Here is a 22973-nt window from a genome sequence, read left to right as displayed (position 1 = left end):
ATCACTATGTATTAACATCAAGAAATGCTGTGTTTATGATATGTTACTGTCATAAGTAATGTACCTTCTAAGACTACTCTCGTCTTCTCTGCGTAGCAGTAATCATATGGCGCGCAGTAAATAAAATATATATATATGTATATTTTACCCCTTTCCCCATGATGGCGGCGTTTACGCAGCAGCTAGTGGCAGTAGCTCTGTCCACTCTTTTGTTTTTCATGTTTTACAGCATGATTTACATGAAAAATTAGAGGGAACATTGACATGCACCTGCTTATAGCAGGTGTGATACTGGTGTGCCCATAGCGACCAATCATGTAGCTCACACTGGTACTCAGTGCGCTCAGGGAGGTTGTCTTTCTGCCCAGACCAACGAAAAATTAGAGAGAACATTGGTTATAAGTATCTAAATACGTTTGCCTGATGGTTTATTGCAGCCGAAAATCATAATACAATATTACGTGATGTAAGGACAGTCTTTTTATGGTGTCTTCTTAATATTATTCTGTATTATTGCCAGTGAAAATACCCCCCAATTGTAACTTGCCTTTCTCCCCTATTTCATGCTTATATTGATGTTCCTACACTGTCAACTTTTCATATATAGTTGGCAATCCTCCAAAACTTTTCATATTGTGCACCAATCCCAATAATAAGTATCAAATTGCCACATCATTAACAATTACCAGCCTTTCTATCATGTTTTTTTTCTTCCCCCTGATTAGTTTGACACTGTTTCCACCGCAATAGCAGGTTTGCACAAAATATTTGGAGAGGTTTGAGAATGAAGCTAGCAGATTACGTCTAGAGAAAATAACTTCAGAATGGCCAAAGCTTGCCTTTCAGAAAGACTACTTTTCAGACGACGGCAACAATATCTTTCTTATGAGACAAATAGAATTGCTATCATTTCCGTTGACAGCGTACAACAAACACACGAGCAGTTTATGCATACTGAGTGACACAGCCATCTATTTTTTTTCCTGGAAAAACAGGCAATCCACACTCTTGCAATTGAACCACAAATGAGGAGTGAAAAACTGCCTCTCCATCTGCAATGTATGATTGCGCTTGCATATTTCATCACACTTAAAGAGACGACCCAAACAGACCCATATAGCCCATATACCTATAAGGCGCACCGCAATTATAAGGCGCACCCTCAATGAATGACATTTTTTCCATATATAAGGCTCACTGTATTATAAGGCATACTGTCTATTTTGGAGAAAATTTAAGACTTTTAAGTGCGCCTTATAGTCGTAAAAATACGGTAATTGCTATTGACTTCCAGGTATGAAGCACTCACTACTTTACAGTCACCTCTAGAGCCAGCCATTGTTAATGTTTTGGATTTTTTTGTATAAAATCTTGCAGTGGGGGAGGAGCTATATGATGGAAGATTTTGTAAACTAAGATGGCATCTGCATATTTAACAGTATTGTTTCAGTTCAGGCGTTTTTGTTTTTTTTTAATATCCGACAGTGGTGGTTTTTCGTTTTTGGTTTTCAGTTTTTTCCATATATAAGGCGCACTGGATTATAAGGCGCACTGTCTATTTTGGTGAAAATTTAAGACTTTTAAATGCGCCTTATAGTCGTGAAAATACGGTAGTAAAAAAATGGCCTATATATTATTGTACCTCCATAGTATAGTGGATTTTGTTAAGGAGTAAATGCAATGAAGTGTTTTAGACATTCCATTGAAATTCTAATCACAGGAAAGCCAGAATAAGGTCAAGCAAAAAGAAAAGAGTAGAGGTACTTCCAATTTACTGCTTAAAGTATAAGCTCTTTACAATTTTGCATGTAATTATTGTTCCAGCATTTAAGGAAACGCTAGTAATATCCTAGATCGTGCGTCAGTAAGACACGTTATCTGGTAAGATATGAAATTAGAACACCTTACAAACAGAAAGCACTCAAAGACACGAGCAGATGAGAAGATAGGAAAGCGTTTTCAAATCTTTGCCATTGAATTAACCTGATTCTAATGGAATTTAAGGGAGATAACATGGAACATGACTGTTTTCTTTCAAGGCGATATACAAAATGGAAGCGTTACAGATTGATTTCCATTTCCTTGGCCCCTCCGCGCATATTTTTATAATTTTAGATGATGCGATAAAGCATTTATAGTTCCTATCTTATCTTGTCACTTGTAGCAGTTGTTGGAGAGGATATGATTAGCTGAACAATAGCATGAGTAATGCACTTCATCAAGGCTATCCATTTTTTTTGAAGGTGAAAAGGACCTGGAAGGACCACAAAGAAAATCAAATGGTACCACAGTGTCACCAAAAATTGCCACAGAAGACATTCAAAGTCACGTCAAAGAAATGGCAGCCGCCGGACACGATTGGCAGGTATGTTTTTTTTTAAATCTAACTTTTTTGTGCTCCAACAAATTCCTTGCGCGAGACTATTAAGACTGTCTTTATCCTTCGAGCTGATTGGCTCCAGAAGAGCTAAAATTATAATAGTCTAGAGAAGAAAACCATCTAACCAAATCCGATCTTATTGTCGAGCGATCTACTCATAGTACTTTGCCAATCTACTGTTAGATAATTAATGTATTGAGCACCCCTGGTTTAGAGGTAAACATCCAAAAGTGAAAGCATGGCTCCGAAGTAGAATCTTTAGACTGGTTAGATGCACCATTAAACCCTTTAAAATCAGCTCCTCCCACCACTGACTAAAAACAAACTCTCATGGCGCCACTTATACGAAACAATAGCCCGTTGAGGACCTCTAGTTTCCTCATCATTGAACCTTAAAGATGAATGGCTGACAGATTGGTTTTGGACTCTGAAACCCACAAAAAATCCACATCATTCACATCCAGATAATCTAGGATGCCCAAACAGGTGCTACAACACCCCTCAGTGCACCGAAGTTCATATCTAAGAGAGAGAGTTTTATATCTAAGTACTGTTTAATATCTAAGTACTGTTTAATATCTAAGTACTGTTCAATATCTAAGTACTGTTTAATATCTAAGTACTGTTTAATATCTAAGTACTGTTTAATATCTAAGTACTGTTTAATTTCTAAGTACATTTGAGCCAAAAGGGAGCAAAAGATCGGCGACCAAACGTCCAGTCACGATGGGCATGGCGCTATTAGCCCAAGGGCCTTACTTTACACACCCTTGATTTACATATAGGTAAAATTTCAAAATTGCCACTACAGCGTTCGACCTGAAAACCCTAAAAACGGCACACGGCATATTTTTAAATGAATCCAGGTAGATTCCACGAGCCACACTGTGAGTGTTTGTACTCATGCGACATTTTGTGACAGCAGACCTCCCCGAGGAGCACTAGCAATCACTCCATTTGGCATCTGCCGCCGCACAGCTTATATTGTCATTCCCCAGTTTAAAGGAACCTTGAACAGCTTCAAAGATCTTTTCAAAGCCTTAATCCTAATAGGTCGCGGTTTGTTCTGTCACATCAAAAAAAAAAGGGGGGTGCGAGAGGAGGAGGAGGGAGGCATAATGCATCCGGGCTTGGCAAAGATTCTTAAGGGCAGAAGATTGGCAGAGGATTTGCGGGACTCCAATCGGAAATATCGGCCACAGAATGCCTGCTGTAATAGATATGAAATAGGTCTTCTCAACAGCTTGAAAGGCTGACATTTTCAGAAAGTTTGCCGGGAGAAGGCCCTTTTATTCCCTGCCATCTATCTACGTTTGTACTGCCACCTTGTCTATAGTGCAAGTTTGCAAGTGTCACTCTGACAGGTTACAGAAAAGGATTGGACATTTTCGATTTTTTTCTTCTTTTTTCCTCCCACTTTCCACTTCTTTGCTTTTTTTTTATTGAACGCAACCACTGAGAGACCAATTGAGTCAGAAGCTATTTAAGAAGCCTGTCTAACACCTGGCACTCAAGTTAAAAATATATATATTCAGCACTTCTTTCATAAGCCTATTCTAGCATAAATGAAGTCTGAGGCTTTTTATACAACACTCTTTAGAATTTATAACCCAATATTACTATAAACTATACATAAAATACATTTTTTTCATGGCACTTGTTGCTATAATTACTACTACAAGTATTTTTACTGGAATACCACCAGCAAATATAATGAATATAATATAATCTGGACTTGTTTTAAATGTTCCAGGCTCGAACTGTACATTTTTATGAATTATTATTAAGCATACAGATCTTTTATCTCAAAATAATAGCGTTTTCAAGTGAATTACTGTAAGTTAAAACTAGACACACCCAATTGTCCACGACTGGCATTTTTAGTCATTGATAGATTTAAGAAGGAATATCTTTGGATGCAAATAATGGGGAATAATTAATGAGGCAGCTGTCTGCTAAAATGTCAACCCATCTTGAGATATGTCATTATACGTTAAATGCATTTGGCATCTGTTTGGTGATGCTTTTTATGTGTAAAGTTGATTATGAATATTATTGCTCATATTGTGGCGATAAGGCAGATTTTTTTAATGACAAAAATGATTCGGGCACCATTATTTTTGTCTTCATGATTATTTTTGAATGAATGAATGTGACTGTGGATAAGAAATTGAACAAAATGCAGTAGTACAGTACTCGGACGTTGGGTCGCCAGGACATTTGGTCCCCCGGATGTTTGGTCTTCTGGAGAGTTTATTGTTGAAATCACCTCTCAAAATTATATTAATGAGACAGAGTTTAATATCTAAATATCTACAATGTAAGCTATAAAGTGCTTGTCAGGGAAAACAACTCCATTGGAAAGATAGGACACCCTTTCGGTCTGCTTTTGGTCCACGGGCCATACTTTTGTCACCCCTAGCCTTCTAATTATATTCTTATTTTTCATTATTTACTCCTTTTGTCCACTCATCCGTTTAGCCATCTCTCCTTTGCACTCCAGCAATCGTAATCTCTCTTTTTTTGGACACCCGTTGAATGGATTCCAAACAAGCCAAGAGCTGAATTTCTACTTTTAGTGTATATCAAAAAATCATCCCAGGTATTAACGAGATAAGAAAAAACATTGGCACGGCGCGCCATGTCCGATAAAGTTGAAATCGAGTCTGCCAAAGCATATAGTGAGACGTGCTAGACCATAAGTGTCACTTGTGTGTTTACTCCTCACCTCTCTGACACTTTATCAGCTCTGAAGGTGTCTCTGGTGGATTTGGCCTCATCGACCCGACAGACAAAGAGATCCGCTCTGTGTTTTAACAGCGTACAAGTGTCCGGCTAATTAGGTGCTCATGGGAAAGCCGACATTGATTTTCTGTCTGCAACCCCCAGTAAGAAACAAGGCTGTTTGTCTTTTTCTAATGATGCACAGCGCGCCATTGATAACGGCGATAAAAAGGCCAGAGGTGTAACATAAGTAAAGCTGAATGCACTATACCCGTGGGAACCCATACGTAATGGCGCCATTTTAACTCGATTAGCTTTTCAGGGAATATATCGGCGCTTTTTCTCGCTGGAGTAAACAAAGTTTTAGCTTGGTGTTGTCTGAGAAAAACATATCTTTCCAGGGAGGGAAAACAAACTAACATGAAATCCCTCTTGTGCTTGTTATTTCACAATCCCGGGGCTTTTTTCTGTTTTTTTGGGCTATGAATTACACACAAGACAATGTAGACATACACAAACAGTTTATACCGCTAGAGAGGAAGGGAATTTTACCCCGAGAACTTATTAACGACCTCGTATTTTCCCGAATCGTGGCCCCCGGAATATAAATCCAATTGTAGAAATGGTGGCAACTTATACACGTAGCGTCTCAGACATGGCGTTTTTCTAGAATATAAACTAGCCAAAGATGGCATCGTCTTTCCATAAATTCTACACGAGGTAGGGAACTTGGATTTGCTGGGCAGGCAGAGAATAAATAATGGTTTCAGTATCACGTCGGACACTGTTGCAGCCACCCGCTGATCCAGGCACACAGGTAGAGCCAACGGGGTGATATACGGCCATTCAATCTGCCAGGAAACTAATCAGTGGAAGGGATGAACTCCAAGCTTATCGGAGGGGGTCACGGATGTCGATGGAGGAGGCGGCGGCGTTGGGATAGCGGCTATATTTATTTATTTTTCACACGGCAGAGTGAGACTAACCCCTCGAATGGAAAAATACACCAGTCTCCACGTGTAAGGTTGGGAGAGCGGCAACCTCCGAGAGGTGAAGGAAGCTCAGTGTGAACCACCCACGCATGCAGAGACTGAACTTGCCGGAGTGGGCTCGACTTAACTATGATATCATATCTCGCTCGCCGATGGCGATGTGACAGCTGAAGTATGGGCCAAAGAACGGTGGGAGTTTTGATCGAGAATAATCAGACGATTGGGCATTTGTGCGAATGGTTATTGTATCGTGGAGGGGTTTGTGTTGCCGGGTGATACGATTTGTATTGCGAGGAATCGCATTTTTGGAAATAATAAAAATCAAATTGGATGTAAAACTATATTTATATCAATGTAATACTGAAACCTCATTCCACACTAAAGTATAAATAGGTTTGTTTCATGTCTGAACAATGTTTGGCCCTTATTTTACGAGGTTCGGCATCTGGGTGCTGCCAATGGGTGGATGGGAGTGGAACTGCAGTCATCGTATTGCTTATTTGCACCCAAAACACACGTTTCAAATGGACTTAACGTAATATTACGATATATTGCAGACTCACTTTAGTATAGGTTTGTTCTATGTTTGGACAACCAATGGCCCTTATTTTACGATGTCTGACGTCTGGGTGCTGCCAATGGGTGGATGGGAGTGGAACTGCAGCCATCGTATTGCTTATTTCCACCCAAAACACACGTTTCAGATAGACTTAACGTAATATCACGATATATCGCAGACTCACTTTAGTATCGTGCCAAGAGGTACCCCCCAAACCCCGCCCCCAACAACCAATTCATTCATTTAACAGATAAATGCCGTCTTTGAAACGCAAGGCCGCCGAGCATCGTCCATCTTTAAATTCAAGAATGTCTCAGTGTGTAGACACAATGTTGAATAGAAGCATTATTTCAAGCCCTTAACTGATCACCGTTGGAAACCAGTCGGTATCAGCTTTTAAAGGCACACTGCTGTAATTCAGAAGGTGATGCCACATCTTAACAAAATCCAATTAAAAAGTGCAGGCGTTTCAATTAAACGTCCCCCCGGCTTGCCGCGACGGTGTCGCGCCGCGAGCGAAATTGGAATCAGATTAGGGAGAGAACCTGAAGAACTATTTTTCAGCTTAATATGGATCACACATTTCCAAATGGAGGCTCCTGTCATGCACACTGCAGAAGAAAAATCGCTTTTCTTTGCCAGAACGCCTAGTGTAATTCTCCCGGCCTTATTAATTTCACAGCTGATTACCTGGAAGATACAAAATGCTGTCAGCAGAGAGTTTTAATTAAGTAAAGCATATTCTACACTGAGTACCTTATGTGAAACATTTGCCTTATAATGCTCTTGTTTTAATTACTTCAGAGTGCCCCCTCATTAACCTCCATGGAAATGTGCTCCAATCCCCCCCGTGTGCATTATGAATACGAAGCTTTAGAAATTGCTCCATCTTTTGCACCACATGACATATATGATGATTTACTTTATTAGTATAATTAGGCTATGGAATTATTGTATGTAATGTTGTTTTTATTTAGAGGTTTGGTTAAGTTCTGACAAATTTTTTTTTAGGAAAAAAGAGGTTTGTTAGGATGTTGTTGTTGAATATATTTGATAGATGAAGACACTGTGACGACCCCTGGTGGAAAATTAAAAATAGACTAGATGGGGTTTTGTTTTTGTTTTAATTTGATGGAAGTTGACAGATATTTATTCGTTATTTTTAATTTTCTGGGAGAAAAGAAATATTCCGCTATAGCTATTAATTATATAATCATACAAACTGTTTACTTTGAGTTTTAGGGATGAAGTACTTTTAAAAAACAAAACAAATACGGTTTTATATTATTGTCATTAGCGTTGCATGTTTTTAACATTAATTTAAACACACAGAATAATTTCACTATGTCCAATCAAATTACATTTTTAAATTATCCAAATATATATTAATAAACAATTGTGAAAATTGTTTGCAAGCTTTTCGTGCCACGAGATTGCCTGACAAATTTGCACTATTTTCCATTAGATATAATAATTTAGTTCATCCTCATAATTTTAAAATGATGAAAATAATTAAACACCACTCCAAATTATTCTTATTTTTATAATTTTATCATTATACCTCATTCTAGGTATATGATCAAATATCCCACTGTCCACCCAACACTTCTTTAATGTGGTTTAGCTGGATACATTAGCTTTTAATGGCACTTAATTCTGGAAAAGGGAAATCTATAACCACATAAGGAGAAAAGTCAAGTATTTCCAAGCTCTTTGTAGGAACAATTTAGAGGCGACAAGTGCTTTTCAAACCTTGGATTACACACAGACTGGTGGCTAGAAGACCACTTTACATTTGTGGGCTTGCAGTGCCACCCTTTGGTCACCAGGCATTTAACACCATTAAATCCAAGACCAGTAGTAGAACCACAAAACTGTATTTTTAGTCAATGACTGACCTACTAGTTAATTTCTGTATGCAAGGCCTTGTAAAATACCCCAGTAGTGAATGGTCTATGCCAGGGGTAGTGAACCTATGGCTCGGGAGCCACATATGGCTCTTTTGATGGGTGCATAGGGCTCTCTACTAACCTGTGAGGTAAACTATGGAAACTACTGGTAAGAAAGTGCAGGAATAGGAGTGTTATGTTGATATTATGGCATTGACACTAGCCTCAATGCCTTATAATCATATTTTTTTCATTACACTCTTTTGCATGGAGTTTTTTATTGATACTCATTGATTAGCAACAACATAACAATGTTTTTTTTAAATAATTCAGTCTTTTTGGACATTAAAAGTGGTAAAGTACCTAAAAAAAGGCAGACATTTTCATGTATATTGACTTTTAAAGTCGGAGCATGGCTTTCAAGGATTAATATTTAAGAAATATGAATTGTTTATGGCTTTTTTCCATCAAAAAGGTTCCTGAACCCTGGTTTATGCACATGAAACTGAAACATATGACCCCCTCCTCACATTGTAGTAGATCCAAGAAAAGATTTCATCTCGCTGTTGTTGTTGAAAGATTATCGATGGTCCATGTTATCTCAGATAATAAGCTGCACTTGAACAACAGGGCAGGTTTGCCAAGACTGAGCGATGATTACGGCGGTGATTACTCCTTCCTCAGAATGGCCCACTTCAGATAATGAGTGTCATAGCAAACTGCAGGCCAAAGGCGGATTTCACTCTTTTTACTCTTTAGCATCAGCTTCCTCACAACCTCTTTAGTTTCCTTGGAGCAATCTTTAATTCAAAAAAAAAAGACACAATCACTTCAACAACACTGGCAATGATCAATATTTTTCCAACCTGCACTTAAATCACTTGGTTTTTGCCTTGGTAATCATTTACAGAGTCATAATTTGCCCCTCTTGTTGTAATATTTAGAATGATTGTCACACTGGGTAGTTTTTATTTTTTTTGCAGCGTGGATTTACTTTTTCTTGTTTCAAATGGTTTGAGCGCCCTCCTGTGTTCACTCTAGCCATGCCTTTTAAATAATATATACCCCTCTCTCTCTCTTCCGAGCTGCTTATCCTCACGAGGGTGCGAGGGTGCCGCAGACTATCCCAGCTAAGCATGGGTAAATGGTTGGATAAATTATTAGATGTGACTGGTCAAAATGTATAGACATTTGATTGTTTTGGAGGGGGTTTATATTGAGAATAAAAACCCATTTAGCGATTTTACACAAAAGTACACTAAAGCATGTATTTGTTTACTTCTTAGTGAAGCTTTAAATGTCAATATACTTGTATAATGACAAAAGAAGCATTCAATTCAATTAAGAACATGATTTTTTTGGGTGCAGTTGCTGTTAGAAAGGAATTAATTTTTAAATAGTGCGTGTTGACATCAAAAAAATGAAAAGAGAACACATACAAACGTGCAAAATGTGCATTATGTATGTCAATGCTTTTATTATTTAGGTCTCACGTGACATTCCATTCCAGACCACAAGGCGGTGCTAAAGAGCAGCGATTCGTCAACCTCTAATATGAAACTCATTTTAATATATTTATATAATCAAAAAATCAACGCGTATTGATGGAATCTAGTCCATGATCTACTTTACCTTATTTAATTTGACATTTTATTGAGCAATTGCTGTTCTGATTGAGTGACAGATCTCAGTGTCATACAAAATAATAAGAAAAATAAAATAACACGTCACCCTATTATTTAAGTCCCCATCGTTTCCATATGAATTAACAACTATCGACTGACATTTGCAATCAAGTAGGCGTAACCGTGTAGTCAGACCACTCCTCGTTGCGAGACGCGCTTCCGTGTTTACACTCCAGCCAGAAGGGGGGAAAAAAAGAGGAAAAAACACCGGCGGCTCTCGGGCGAATGTTTACCGAGCAAGCATCGAGTACTGGTGAGGGAAGTGACAGTCACACTGGAGCCTCGGTATATGGTAACAATACAGGTGATCGGCTTCCACATTTGCATTTTACAGCGGGATGTTCACTCGAAGGGGCCATGGAGACGTCAAGAAATCTACACAGAAAGTTTTGGACCCAAAGAAGGATGTTCTGACGCGGCTGAAACACCTGCGCTCTTTGCTGGGTGAGTCAATTGTCATCGCGGTTCTCAATGCTGCACCACCGAGGCTAGATGCTATGCTAGCGAGAAATAGTCAATATTAACCCCGGATGCAAGCGTGTTATAGCCGGGAGCATTTAACCGATCATTGTGACAGGTTTTGCTCGGGTTCAAAATGAGTAGAGTTGCAGGGTGGCGTGATCCATCGCGTCCATCTATTTGGTTTGACGTAACAATAATCCATTGTGATGCAACGTGGATGCTAACCAGGCTGATGATGCTAACGACGGTGGTGTTTCTTTACGGGCATCGCTCTTCGTTTAAGATTTGCTTGACACAACCTTTGTTTTCATTCATTCCTTTGTCCTGGATGATGACATTGGGGGGCTCAAATTGACACAGATCGGGTAAATATGAGGGGATTTAGACTCCAAGATGATATCAAAAATATTGACAGGCAAGGGGAAGAGATACAACTTGGTGAAGAGTACCAAATGAGGTTGTTTTTTAGTGATGGCATACATCCATCAGTCATTCAAAGATGTATTGACACAGATCATAGTCCAACAACTGTCAATCTGTCAAAATCAGTGTGAGATTAATCATTGAAATGCATTTAATAATAAAATACTATTATTAGTTGACAGTGCAGTAAATGCATGATTGATGATGATTATTGATTTGCAGGATTGATCAATAACATATACTAGTGTTGCAATAATATTGAAACCAATTAATACATCCAACTATTTCTAAATAATATTACCTAATGTGATAGTCAATTGCATGCTATGAAATGTAGTATCATCCAAAAAAGACTATGCATTTGTACACGTGCAGTATAATTATAGATTATTTCAACTGAATTTAATATCAGCAATCCAGAGAGACAATTTCGTATAATAACTGTTAACATATGGTGGACTCTAACTATTAACCCTCAACATAGATAAATGTGGGTCAGTGGCAGACTCGGTGTGTATTTGTGAGAAAATGGAGAAAGTAAAATGCAATTACTATCGGGACAAGAAGGACTTTCTATCCCGGATCTCATTAAAACCAAATCATGCTATAATTTATACTTCTCAAGTATTTTGCATTGCAAGAAGCCCTCAATTAAAAGTTAAATTAAAGTTTTGTATAGTGTTTGAGTTCATTTTTGGGTAGTACATAGAAATCACTTGCATATATTTTGACCTGAGTGCTAAAAAAAAACAAAATTTCTTGTCTTTGTTGTCGTAAAAGCAGAATTGTTTGGACATTTTAGGGGGAATGAGGCCATGTACTTTTTTCTATGGAAGAGAAAAAGTAAATCTTCCATGTTTACAAAGCTATTTATTGGCCATGTTTTTCTTCTGCAGAAACGTTAGCGTGGGTTCAAAGTTTTTTAAGAAGTATGCACAGGGTTCTGCATAGCAGGTTATTTAAATCGAACACTAAATAGAAAATATGACCCCAATTTTGTGAGGTTTTTCACTATTCAGACTCACATGCAAACATTTGGGGATTTTTTGTATTGATTTTAAACACTGTAGTATCCAATACATTTGGAATATACTGAAATTCTGCAAGCAGAGTTCAATGTCAAGACTTTTTTTTTTAAACCCAAAGCTAAGGTCACCGTCTAACTTGGTGTTTTTCCTCCTCATGTGTGCAGTTAAAGATATAGCCCGTCTGTTTGTTCAGCAGTTGAGCTTTGCGGCTTGCGTGTTGTTTCCCGCAACACCCAACTATCACTGGTTCCACCGTGTTATTAGTGAAGTTAGGATTTCCTTCTGGTGCTTGCTGCTGGTTCCTGTGTGGACAAGCAACCACTGATGAGCGACACAATATAGCCTGACTAGAATCTGGACTTTTACCACATTTACCGTATTTTCCGAACTATAAGCTGCAGGGTTTTTGTGTAGTTTTGCCAGGGGGTGCGACTTATACTCCAGTGTGTCTTATTTGTGAAATTATCCACCCATTTCTATATAATTTCTTGTTATTTTTACACTTAACCTCAAGAGGGTGGTCTAAACATGTTGATAATTTAAACATTGTAAACTTTTGGCTTAAACTATGAGAAGGGCTTTCCAAAAAAATGTAAAAAAAAATATAGATCCATGTTTTTGCCTCTATTATTTTTCTTATTTTCAGTACTTTTTGATTTTATCAAATTAAATTGCCCCCAAAATGCAACTTATATATTGTTTCCCGTTCGTTTTGCATTTTTGCCTAGTGCGACTTATACTCAGGTGCAACTTATACTCCGAAAAATACGATAAGTGTTATTATTAACACTTTCAGTGCCTGTGACTTATTCTCAGGTGCGACTTATAGTCCAAAAAATACTGTAGGCATTATTATTAACACTTTCATTGCCCGCCATTCATTCTCCCAACACATTATTTAATTGCAATATCCCCATTTTCAATTCCCATACCCCCATAAACCATTAGGCCTTTTATCTTCCCCAGTTTAATTCTTTAAATGACTCTTCTGTGCCCGATTCCAAGATATATTGCCTGGAACTTGCAAGTATTGCTTTGCTTTCCCCCTCGTCTTCATTTTGGCATCAGCTTGGAGCACCTGCAGTGTCCTCTAGCAAAGAGCTACTGCTAATGAGGCCATTCATATCAGGAGCTCTTAGCTTGTGGTTCGAGCATGACATGGCATATCAATAATGCAGGTGGTATAAATGTCTTACACGGTCAGCTTCTACGAAAGTATATAGTATACTTAAAGTGTGTGTGGAAGAAAATGTTGTTTGTATGTGCAAATGAAGTCAAATGGAGATATATGAAGTGTTGACTATTGTGTAAATAGACGGTTGACTTTTTCTTGCACCCTGTAGTAAGTGACCTTCACCCTTTCTACAAACAAGCCCAGTGTGCACACTTCTAAGGCTCATTTATGCATTCTTCTCTAGAGTATTCAGTTCTGTGGCACTAATTATTCCTTACAGGGTTAGTTATTAACAAATGTTGTCATTAAATATGTCCCAGATGTGATTATTATGTGATTGAAAATGGTTTCTAGAGGATTGCAATCAGGTTACAAGGATTGGATCTTTAAAATTTATTTATTTATTTTCTAAAAGTGGTTGTGGTAGAAGTCCAATCATTTTTTATTGGGCAAACCATGATTTTTTTAAAAAACACGGTTATTTATAGGCCATAAAAATTAGGTACTGTATTTTCATGACTATAAGGCGCACTTAAGTGTTAAATTGTCTCTAAAATAGACAGTGCGTCTTATAATCCAGTGTGCTTGATATATGGAACAAATATAATGTGTCATTCATTAAGGGTGCGCCTTATAATGCATTGCGCCTCATAGTCGTGAAAATATGAAAAATTGTCCATTTGTGCAGGCCTGTTTCTATTGCATTGCATTAAGGTGGTATAATACTTTTCTCTTTTACAGATATTATTGACAAGAGCGAGCTGAAGCCATTCTTCGAGAGCAATTGTTCCCAGATTTATTTTATCTTCTATGAAAATTTCATTACACTGGAAAGCAACTTAAAACAAAAAGGTAGGCTCAGCCATTTTTTCCTTACTCAACCGCCGACATTCAATAATTAACTATCCTTGGCACATAATGTGACACAAAAAATGTCCCTTTCTTACTTCCCTCCTAGTGATATGATAAATATGTAAAATTGTTCAAAAGCATAGCCTTACACTTCCTGATTTTCACTACCACCCCGTCCAATCATGTTGAAACTAAAGTGCTTTGTTTTTGTTTGTTTTCAGGTATCAAGTCACAAAGGGAGGAGCTGGACTCTATCCTCTTTATTTTTGAAGTAAGTAGCCTTTACCCATCATTTAAAAACCCCTGTAGAAAAATTAGAGTCCATGAAATACATCTCAATTGTTACAAAAAGATGTAGAAGAAAGAGGGAGCTCGTTCCATTATTTTTGAGCTGTAAATGCCCTTCCCCCTCCTTTACAGAGCAGTTTAGTGCAGGTTAAAGTCCTCCAACTTGTTTCTCTTCCACTACATAGACAGCTTCAGTGTCCAGTACAAATACTTGGCTCTCCAATTGCATTTGCTATACGGGTTGCACAATATCAGATAGTAGTTTCCTATAGTACATTATGGGCTGTTCACTCAATGTTATTGGGAGAGACAGAATGCTCTCAATTGCACGTGGAGGTTTTGTTGTGGAATATATTGTTGAAAACGCTATGAATTTATTATAATTTGCTCATACTTTTTTAAATATTTAGAATTAATTGGTCCTTAAGTGCAATATCATCTTTATCAGATGGTTATTATCAATATATGCAGAGATTTAAGACAAATGTAAGACAATGTAGAGAATATTTTTTTATTATTATTATTTTAGCACCAACATTAGAGCAGAAAAAACATAATTTAGCCACTTTGTTCTAAAATCCACTATTTGAGGGGGGGGGGAGAAAATAATACTCTTCCACAGTACAATAATTGTATGAGAAAACACATTTTCCTACAAAAATGCCATCTGCAGGGGTAAAAATAAGTTATTTTGTTCATTTATTCTAATTAAAACAACAAATACGTAACTTTAACCTATTTGAATGACATTTGGACTTTTCAAAAGCCTTCTCAAACTTTCCAAATTGTCCTTTAATGTTCTTACTACTGCAACAAGATCATCTCTTTGACTATCAGCACGCAGTTTGACCTCTAACAAAACCGTTGATTTTTTTACCTCATGCATATGTATGAGGTCATTTTTTTCAAACAGAACTAATATTGAATACCGCTTAACCCTCATTTGTCCTTTTTTTAGCTCCTATCTGTGCTAACGTGCTTTTTACTTAAGCAGAGAGATAAGCGACTAAAATGATCTAATGTATTAAAAAATAAAAGCAAAGTTTGGGCAAACTTTTCGGCCCGGGGGCCATATTGACTTTAAAAAATTTGACAAATGGGCCGCCGGGTCAGCACAAGATATGATACAAATAAAAAAGTGCATCCGTTAACAGTACATATGAAACATACACAGAAAAAAATAATTTTATCATTAAAATAAATTAATTTACAATTCCCTTTTTCTAAATTTAATTTTATAATAATGATGTAAGCAGACATTGATAAGCAGAATCTAAAAAAACAAATCTCAGCATACTGTTGATATTTTAAACTTGGTGATCAGCTGTTGTCCTGTCACAAGACCAGACTGAACGTCTGTCATAAAAAAATGAAGTCTCCAAGCACGTGGATCTCCAGCATGTTTACACTCCCATGTGCCTGTTCATGACCTTTTCTGCTGACTGTGTAAAAGTAGCTCAAGCCTGCGCCACTATGAACGTGGAACACATAAATCTTGCACAATGACGGATGTTTGGGCCATATCCATTTCCCTGGATTTTTTTTCTTTTCTACAGGATATAACCTTACCATGACCCTTCCAGATTTGACTCAGCATTCTGAATTTCCCTTTGTCGGTTCTTCTAAACTCCTCGTTGAGATTGGGTGCCATTGTTAGGATGATAGAGATTACATTGAGATGATTTGGTCTGAACAAGTGGAGGCGTAATTAACATTGATAGGCAGTTGAATTTTATTTATTATGCTTCTCTCATCTATTGGTTAGTAGTAAAAACACAGTCTTTTGATCATTCTAGTTCTCTATCGCTTCTGACATTTTTTTATATTATATATATTAAACAGGACTTGGATATTAAACAGTACTTAGATATTAAACAATACTTAGATATAAAACAATACTTAGATATAAAACAATATTAAACAGTACTTAGATATAAAGCAGTACTTAGATATTAAACATTACTTAGATATTAAATAGTACTTAAATATTAAACATTACTTAGATATTCAACAGTACTTAGATATTCAACAGTACTTAGATATTAAACAGTACTTAGATATTAAACAGTACTTAGATATTAAACAGTACTTAGTTATTAAACAGTACTTGGATATTAAACAGTACTTGGATATTAAACAGTACTTAGATATTAAACCGTACTTAGATATTAAACAGTACTTAGATATTAAACAGCACCCCAACTTCACATTAGTTTTTCAAAAGAACGGATAGAGCTAATTCATATCCCCTGCCCTACTTTTCATATTCTTTAAGATTGTTATCCTTGTAACAGAAAGTCATTAAAATCAAATCTCATTTTAAAATAACAAAGTCCCAATGCACTTACTCCAATTTTAAAAAGAATAATTTTTACAGTGTTTGGGGTGATGCAAGGTTGTAGTATTTACCATTGTTATTCCCTTTGTTGAGACGCTCGCTTTTCAAAGAATTCTTAATGAGAATTAGCACCCGTGAGCCCATGTTTAACTAAAATCCCAAACACACCACCATTGGGAGAACCGTATTCCTCACCATGTTCGAGGCCCCGCAGCCTGAAACCTAAGCGCGGATCATGTAGATGCGCTTAGTCTGTATTCACGGTGCCGTAATGCTCCCATCTTTATGCTGGCGTATAACCGCAGATTACAGTAAACTCCGCCAACCTTCAGTCAGCCTTCGCCTGGTATCAACCCGTAAATTCTTCATTGTTAGGACCGCCATTCTGGCTCTGTGGGGAGTCTTTTGGAGTGAGCTTCTCTATCCTTTCCCACCCTTTTTTTACTGGAAGTGAGAGAAAGATGGTGCTATTGTGCGCGTGTCCATACATTCACGTTGGTGAAGGCTTAACCACGGCACCCTGCTGTGTTACTGCCTAGGATAATTTGCCCGCCACCCCAAGGAGACAGACTGAGGCTGAAATAGATCTTTCCAGAGTTGACTTAATCCTGTACAGGATCAATAGTGAGGTGTAGATACATGTTTTTTTTAGTATCTCTATTGTTGCCGGTAATGAATGGGATTTAGTTTAGAAGACAAGAGTGAGAAAAGGAAGTTGTTGACGGATGGAGTCACTCTAAACATTTTTTTTCATATTTTAAGTTGTCTATTAGTTCTTCAAGTTTGGATTTGATCGTCTGTCATATCTCATAACACTTGATTTTTCCTACTTTTTAATTTAGAGCAACTATTTAGTGTTTACTGATATTTGAGCTCAGGTTTATTCTTATTTTCTTTGTCTAACTGTATTTTCTGGACTATAAGTCATTGTTTTCATTACTCCATTGTGACCTATTTAATGTTTTATTGTATTTTTGACTAGTGTGAGTTATACTCCTAAAAAAATTGTATTTATCCAACGACTGACTTTATATTCCTTCTCTTAAACAGAAAATTCTACAATTTCTGCCAGAAAAAATCTACAACCGATGGCAGTTTCACAGTATAGGCAAGTACCACTCATTCCTTTTATACAAATGATATGTAAAATATCTTCTCTCTCTATAAATTGTGTATTATACACTACATTTTTATACCCTATTTTCTCCAAAACTAACAATTTCTTGGTTTATTTTCTTTTCAGGCTCTATTCTGAAAAAGATTTTACACACTGGAAATTCTTTCAAGGTAACAGCTATCTTTTTTTCAATATATAAAGATAAATAATACATACTAAGCTATTAGCCTACTGATGCCTAACAATAGGATGAGATCCACCGCCTATTGTTTTCTATAGGCATACTCACACCCCTTTTTTTTAATTCATAGCTAAATATCTTATTTTTTGTTTAATCTAGATCCGTTGTGAGGGGATCCGTCTCTTCCTGCTATGGCTGCAAGCCTTAAGGGACAATTGCGCTGAAGAACAGTTCCTTATATACGCCTGTTTAGTGCCAGGTTTTCCTGCAGTACTCTCATCCAGGGGACCTTGCACCCTCGACACAATCATTTACAATCCTTTCTCCAATCCACTTGACGGTGAGCAAATTAAAAACTAAATTTTTTAAACTAGACATGCTACAATGAGAATCTTTTGTGATGATGAATATAAATATGTGAACAGCTAAGGTGGTGCCTGAAGAGATAACCCCGCTCGTTCCAGCTGTGGTAGGCGAGAAGGTAGCAGATGACCAGACTTGTTTCGTCCTGGAAACTCTTCTTAAGTTCATGGTTACTCAGGTAGATGACACTTTTGCAAGGGACATTAGTTTTCAGATTTTTTTCCACTTCATTGTGTATTCTTTGGCCGGTGCGATTTATACTTGGGTGCGACTTATACTCTGGTGCGACTTATACTCAGGTGCGACTTATATTCAGGTGCGACTTATATTCAGGTGCGACTTATACTCAGGTGCGGCTTATAGTCTGAAAGATAAGGTGATATTAAAGGAATAAACCTATTGATTGTTACGAAAGTTATTTGGATGCTCATTCTTAAAATTCCTTCTACATTTCTACAAATGCATGCTGATTAGAAATGAAAAATCAATCTGTATTGGTTTTGTATTCAAACTATGATCATTTCATCAGTGAGATTTCCAGTTTTTCCATTTTTATTTATTTTTTGCTTCAACCAAACATAATTTTCCCTTTCACATGCTTTTTTTTCAAAGAACAATCCCGTCCATCTTTCATTTGGCAAACAAATTGTCACATATTGAATGATTGTGTATCCAACACCACTCCCTGTAGCCTGACCTTGTCAGTCTTTGTTCTGTCTACCTGCCAGGCATCCAGTTTAGAATGGAGGAACAAAGAATACCAAGAGACAGGCTTCAGGTTTCTCTTCAGCTTGTTCAAAAAGTACTACCTACCACATTTATTCCCTTCTTTCACCAAACTCACCAATCTCTACAAGCCTTTATTAGGTAAGGGTCTATATATTCTAAATGCAGTATTCCACCTCCTCCAGTCTCTTATTGTTTTGTCATTTTCCCATTTTTATATCCTATTTTTTTCCTTCCTATTAGACCTACCACACCATAGACCAAAACCCTTGTACGTGCCAGTAACCAGGAACAACGAGAGCACCTTCTGCACTAGGGACCAATACCTGGCACCTCGTGTGGCTTTTATTACCTGGCTGGTCACATTTTTCCTCAAGAAGAAGTATATCAGTAGTGCTGCAACACTGCAGAATACAAAGAATGGCCCTGAAGTCCTTCCTAAACTCATCCAGGTAAGAACTCTGCCCTCAATTTCCAACCTGACCCAATCACTACTAAAGGTAGTGATTAACTGGCTGTTAATACCCTTAAATGTCAATTTCCAGACTGTCACTGCTGGCAGTAGCGTCCAGGAAAAGGAAAAGGAGAAGACCTCAGATGGAGACACAAATGGGCCCACAGGGGAGCCTGAAAAAAGTCACTCCAACAGCAGTACACTCTCAGATCGACGACCCAGTGATTCCAGTTTATGTAGCATTGAAGAAGAACACCAATATGTCTATGACATGGTGCATGCCATCTTACTATCAACTAGGGACAATGTGAATTTTGTCAATGAAGTCTTCCACCAGGTGAGTTGCCCTGTTATTAATGGATTATATTGCCCTCTGCTGGCATTTGGTTATAAAAATAGAGCAGTTTTTATGTTGAGGAAATGAATTGGTTCCAAAAGTAGTTTTTTTTATGGACTTTTCAAATATGGAGGCAAATTTTACATTTATTTAGAATAACTCTTTAATAGTACCCTCTTAAAGTCTTTACAATTTAATAAGGTATACCAATTTTTGAATGCAATATGTATCCAAATGTATGTTGTGGCAGCTGAGTAAATATACATAAACACGCACGTAGAGGTATAACATAAAGTTATGTTATGAACACTCAGAAAAACTCAGGAAATAACGTTAAAGGCAGTTCAAATTGTGTTTTTCCTCTCTAAGGCTTTCCTGTTACCATCCTGCGAGGCATCGGCAACCAGGAAGGTGATCAAAGTTTACCGAACGTGGATACTACAAGAAAAACCCAGTTTTATGGCAGAGCCGGACAAAACTGCACTAGAAGACGAAGTGGATGATAGTGCTGAACAGACACACAATGTAGAGAATAATAACATGCAAGAACAGGTATTAATGGGCACATTTTGATTGACTCCAAAAAAATATATTGCAAGTTTCTTTCACAGATTGTATAATTCTGTCATCTTCAATGTGAAAATTGATCTTTTTTTTAAGAAGGAGAGTGGCTGTGTCCTTTTCAGATACTTGAGAGTCATGGCCATAAGCGATCATCCAGTTGGGGAAGGACGTACTCTTTCAGCAGCGCAATCAGTCGAGGTTTTCTCACCGAGGAGCAGAATAGGGACGTCAAAGCGGGCATCCAGCCCACATTGCAGGTACATTTGTCTCATAGCAATCATCCCACTTCAGTGCTTTAATAAAATATCTCTCAAATTGAAGGTGTTCCTGACAAACTCTTCCAATGTGTTCCTCCTTGAGCCATGCCAAGATGTACCCAAACTTTTGGAGAATCAGGTCGAAGTGTGCAAGTGTGTTCTGAGTATCTACCGACACATGATTATGGAGCACACAATGGATACACAAACCTGGTCAGTGCAGTGTTTTTTTTCTACCTATTTAACCTTTTTATTTCCACCATTATCCACTCTTTGTTCTATTTTATTCTATACAGGGAGCAGATGCTTCAGGTGTTACTAAGAGTCACTGAAGCAGTAATGAAGAGGCCGTCAGAGAACCAAAGAAAAGACAGCTTCGCCGGAAGTCTGGCATCCATCCTTTTTCGGGTTTGTCATATGTTTTACTTTTTAAAATTGACTTTTTTTTCATAACAAAAAAATATTTCAAAGCAAAGTACTGTAATTTCACGACTATAAGGCGCACCACATTTAAAGACGCAATGAATGACACTTTATTTTTTTCCATATATAAAGCACACTGGATTATAAGGCGCCCTGTCTATTTTGTAGAAAATTTAAGACTTTTAAGTGCGCCTTATAGTCGTGTATTCATATTGTTGTTGTTTTTTCAGACCATCATTGTTGCCTGGGTGCGAGCCAACCTTTGTGTTTACGTCTCTCGGGAGCTATGGGATGAGCTACTTACGGTGTTGTCCTCTCTGACCTACTGGGAGGAGCTGGTGAGCGAGTGGGCTAGCATTATGGACTCCTTGACCGCTGTACTGGCTCGCTCAGTTTATGGCTTAGACATGGCCAACTTACCTCTGGATAAACTCAGTGAACAGAAAGAGAAGAAGCAAAGAGCAAGGGGTGAGAAAGACACATTTATGGTTCATATTCATGCAAGTCACTTGTTAAAATGCAATACCCTATTGGGGAAATATACACTGTATTTTTTATGACTATAAAAAAATAAGAACAAACATGGATTTAAGTAAAAAAGTAAAATGGATCTTTTAACATATGTTTTTCTGTCACAAAATGACAGACTGCATACACACACACACCTCAAGGAAGATATAATAAAATACATCAAAAATCCAGATGATTAAATACCAATATAATGTTGTATTGACTCTTTTCTTATCAGGAGTAATTCAAGACTCCCAGAAAGCAGCCGCAGTGGCACGTTCCTTCTCACTAAGTTGGAGGAACCAAGGAGAACCAGGCGGGGCAGGAGTTCAGGAACCAATGAGGATTCGTTCTGCCACCACATCAGGTGCTCCTGGTGTGGAGAAGGCTCGAAGTATTGTCCGACAGAAAGCTTCTGGTAGGTGCATTTTTTGTCTTTGTAAGCAAAATTGATAAATTTCCTTAGAATGAGCTATTATAAGGTCCTTAAAAAGCATTGAATTAAAACCCATGTCATTAAATTGACTCAAGTTAATGACAGTAAATTTTAATGCCGATAGGAATACAATTGTGTAGATCTATGTACTATAAGTACACTACAAAGGTACAAACTTTCTCCAGAAACCTTTTTTACCATTTTACCATTTTAAATTCCGTAAAATTCCTGTCAATTATTAAGGAGTCACTGATCTTATAGTGAAGTCATTTCCATAATATTGATGTTTAATACTGCTCTAATTGGTCTTAAAGAGGTATTAAAACGCCTTCAATTTCACTTGAGGGCACCTTCTATTATTATTCCTACTTTAGTATCCAGGCCAAAGTCTGTTAGCAAAATTGTTTTAGTCTGTAATAGATCTTTAGTGTGTCTATATTCTTGATCCTCTGCCTTTGTGTAAAAAGCTGATACGACTAAGCTTCCCGCAGCTTCTACATTGAATGCATTTGAGATCTTTTTAACACGAGGACACATACAACAGACCAGGTGCCATTGAAAAGGCCAAAATCTAACGATGGAAAAGCCATGGCAGATGGCTTCCCATTGTCTCCCCTCACCCCCTTACATGTCATTGCACACCGAGACTATTTCCACGTCTTGACAGTATGTCAAAGGCCAGGCTTAGCACGCCCATTGTTAGCAACTCAATCCAGACACAGCAATGGTCCTTATCTGATGAAGATGTGGCAGGCTAATTATAAAATGAGAAGAGTAACTTACTAAAATGCACCATTTTTTTTTTGTTCAG

The 22973-nt window shown here is 37.5% G+C and overlaps 1 protein-coding gene and 1 long non-coding RNA gene across 2 annotated transcripts in view; both read left to right on the top strand.

The window, feature by feature from the left end:
• The window catches only part of LOC144206814 (uncharacterized), a 42035-nt gene extending 39683 nt beyond the window's left edge, over positions 1-2352 (top strand). Inside the window, exon 6 of the long non-coding RNA XR_013328438.1 lies at positions 2244-2352. This is a non-coding gene — a long non-coding RNA (uncharacterized LOC144206814). The remainder of the gene's footprint in view (positions 1-2243) is intronic.
• A 7926-nt stretch (positions 2353-10278) lies between these two features.
• The window catches only part of ralgapa2 (Ral GTPase activating protein catalytic subunit alpha 2), a 66360-nt gene continuing 53665 nt past the window's right edge, over positions 10279-22973 (top strand). The window contains exons 1-16 of the mRNA XM_077730873.1: positions 10279-10673; positions 14058-14168; positions 14390-14439; positions 17845-17902; positions 18038-18081; positions 18252-18432; positions 18518-18633; positions 19184-19322; positions 19425-19633; positions 19727-19972; positions 20342-20524; positions 20659-20793; positions 20858-21006; positions 21090-21201; positions 21447-21684; positions 21965-22144. Coding sequence (XP_077586999.1) covers positions 10568-10673; positions 14058-14168; positions 14390-14439; positions 17845-17902; positions 18038-18081; positions 18252-18432; positions 18518-18633; positions 19184-19322; positions 19425-19633; positions 19727-19972; positions 20342-20524; positions 20659-20793; positions 20858-21006; positions 21090-21201; positions 21447-21684; positions 21965-22144 — 2257 coding nt within the window. The 5' untranslated portion in view covers positions 10279-10567. The remainder of the gene's footprint in view (positions 10674-14057; positions 14169-14389; positions 14440-17844; positions 17903-18037; positions 18082-18251; positions 18433-18517; positions 18634-19183; positions 19323-19424; positions 19634-19726; positions 19973-20341; positions 20525-20658; positions 20794-20857; positions 21007-21089; positions 21202-21446; positions 21685-21964; positions 22145-22973) is intronic.

This window comes from Stigmatopora nigra, chromosome 13 (genome assembly GCF_051989575.1).
Source record: "Stigmatopora nigra isolate UIUO_SnigA chromosome 13, RoL_Snig_1.1, whole genome shotgun sequence".
In the NCBI taxonomy this organism is placed as follows: Eukaryota; Metazoa; Chordata; class Actinopteri; order Syngnathiformes; family Syngnathidae; genus Stigmatopora; species Stigmatopora nigra.
Note: the sequence above shows the minus strand (reverse complement) of the source record. Positions and strands in the feature narration are given on the sequence as shown.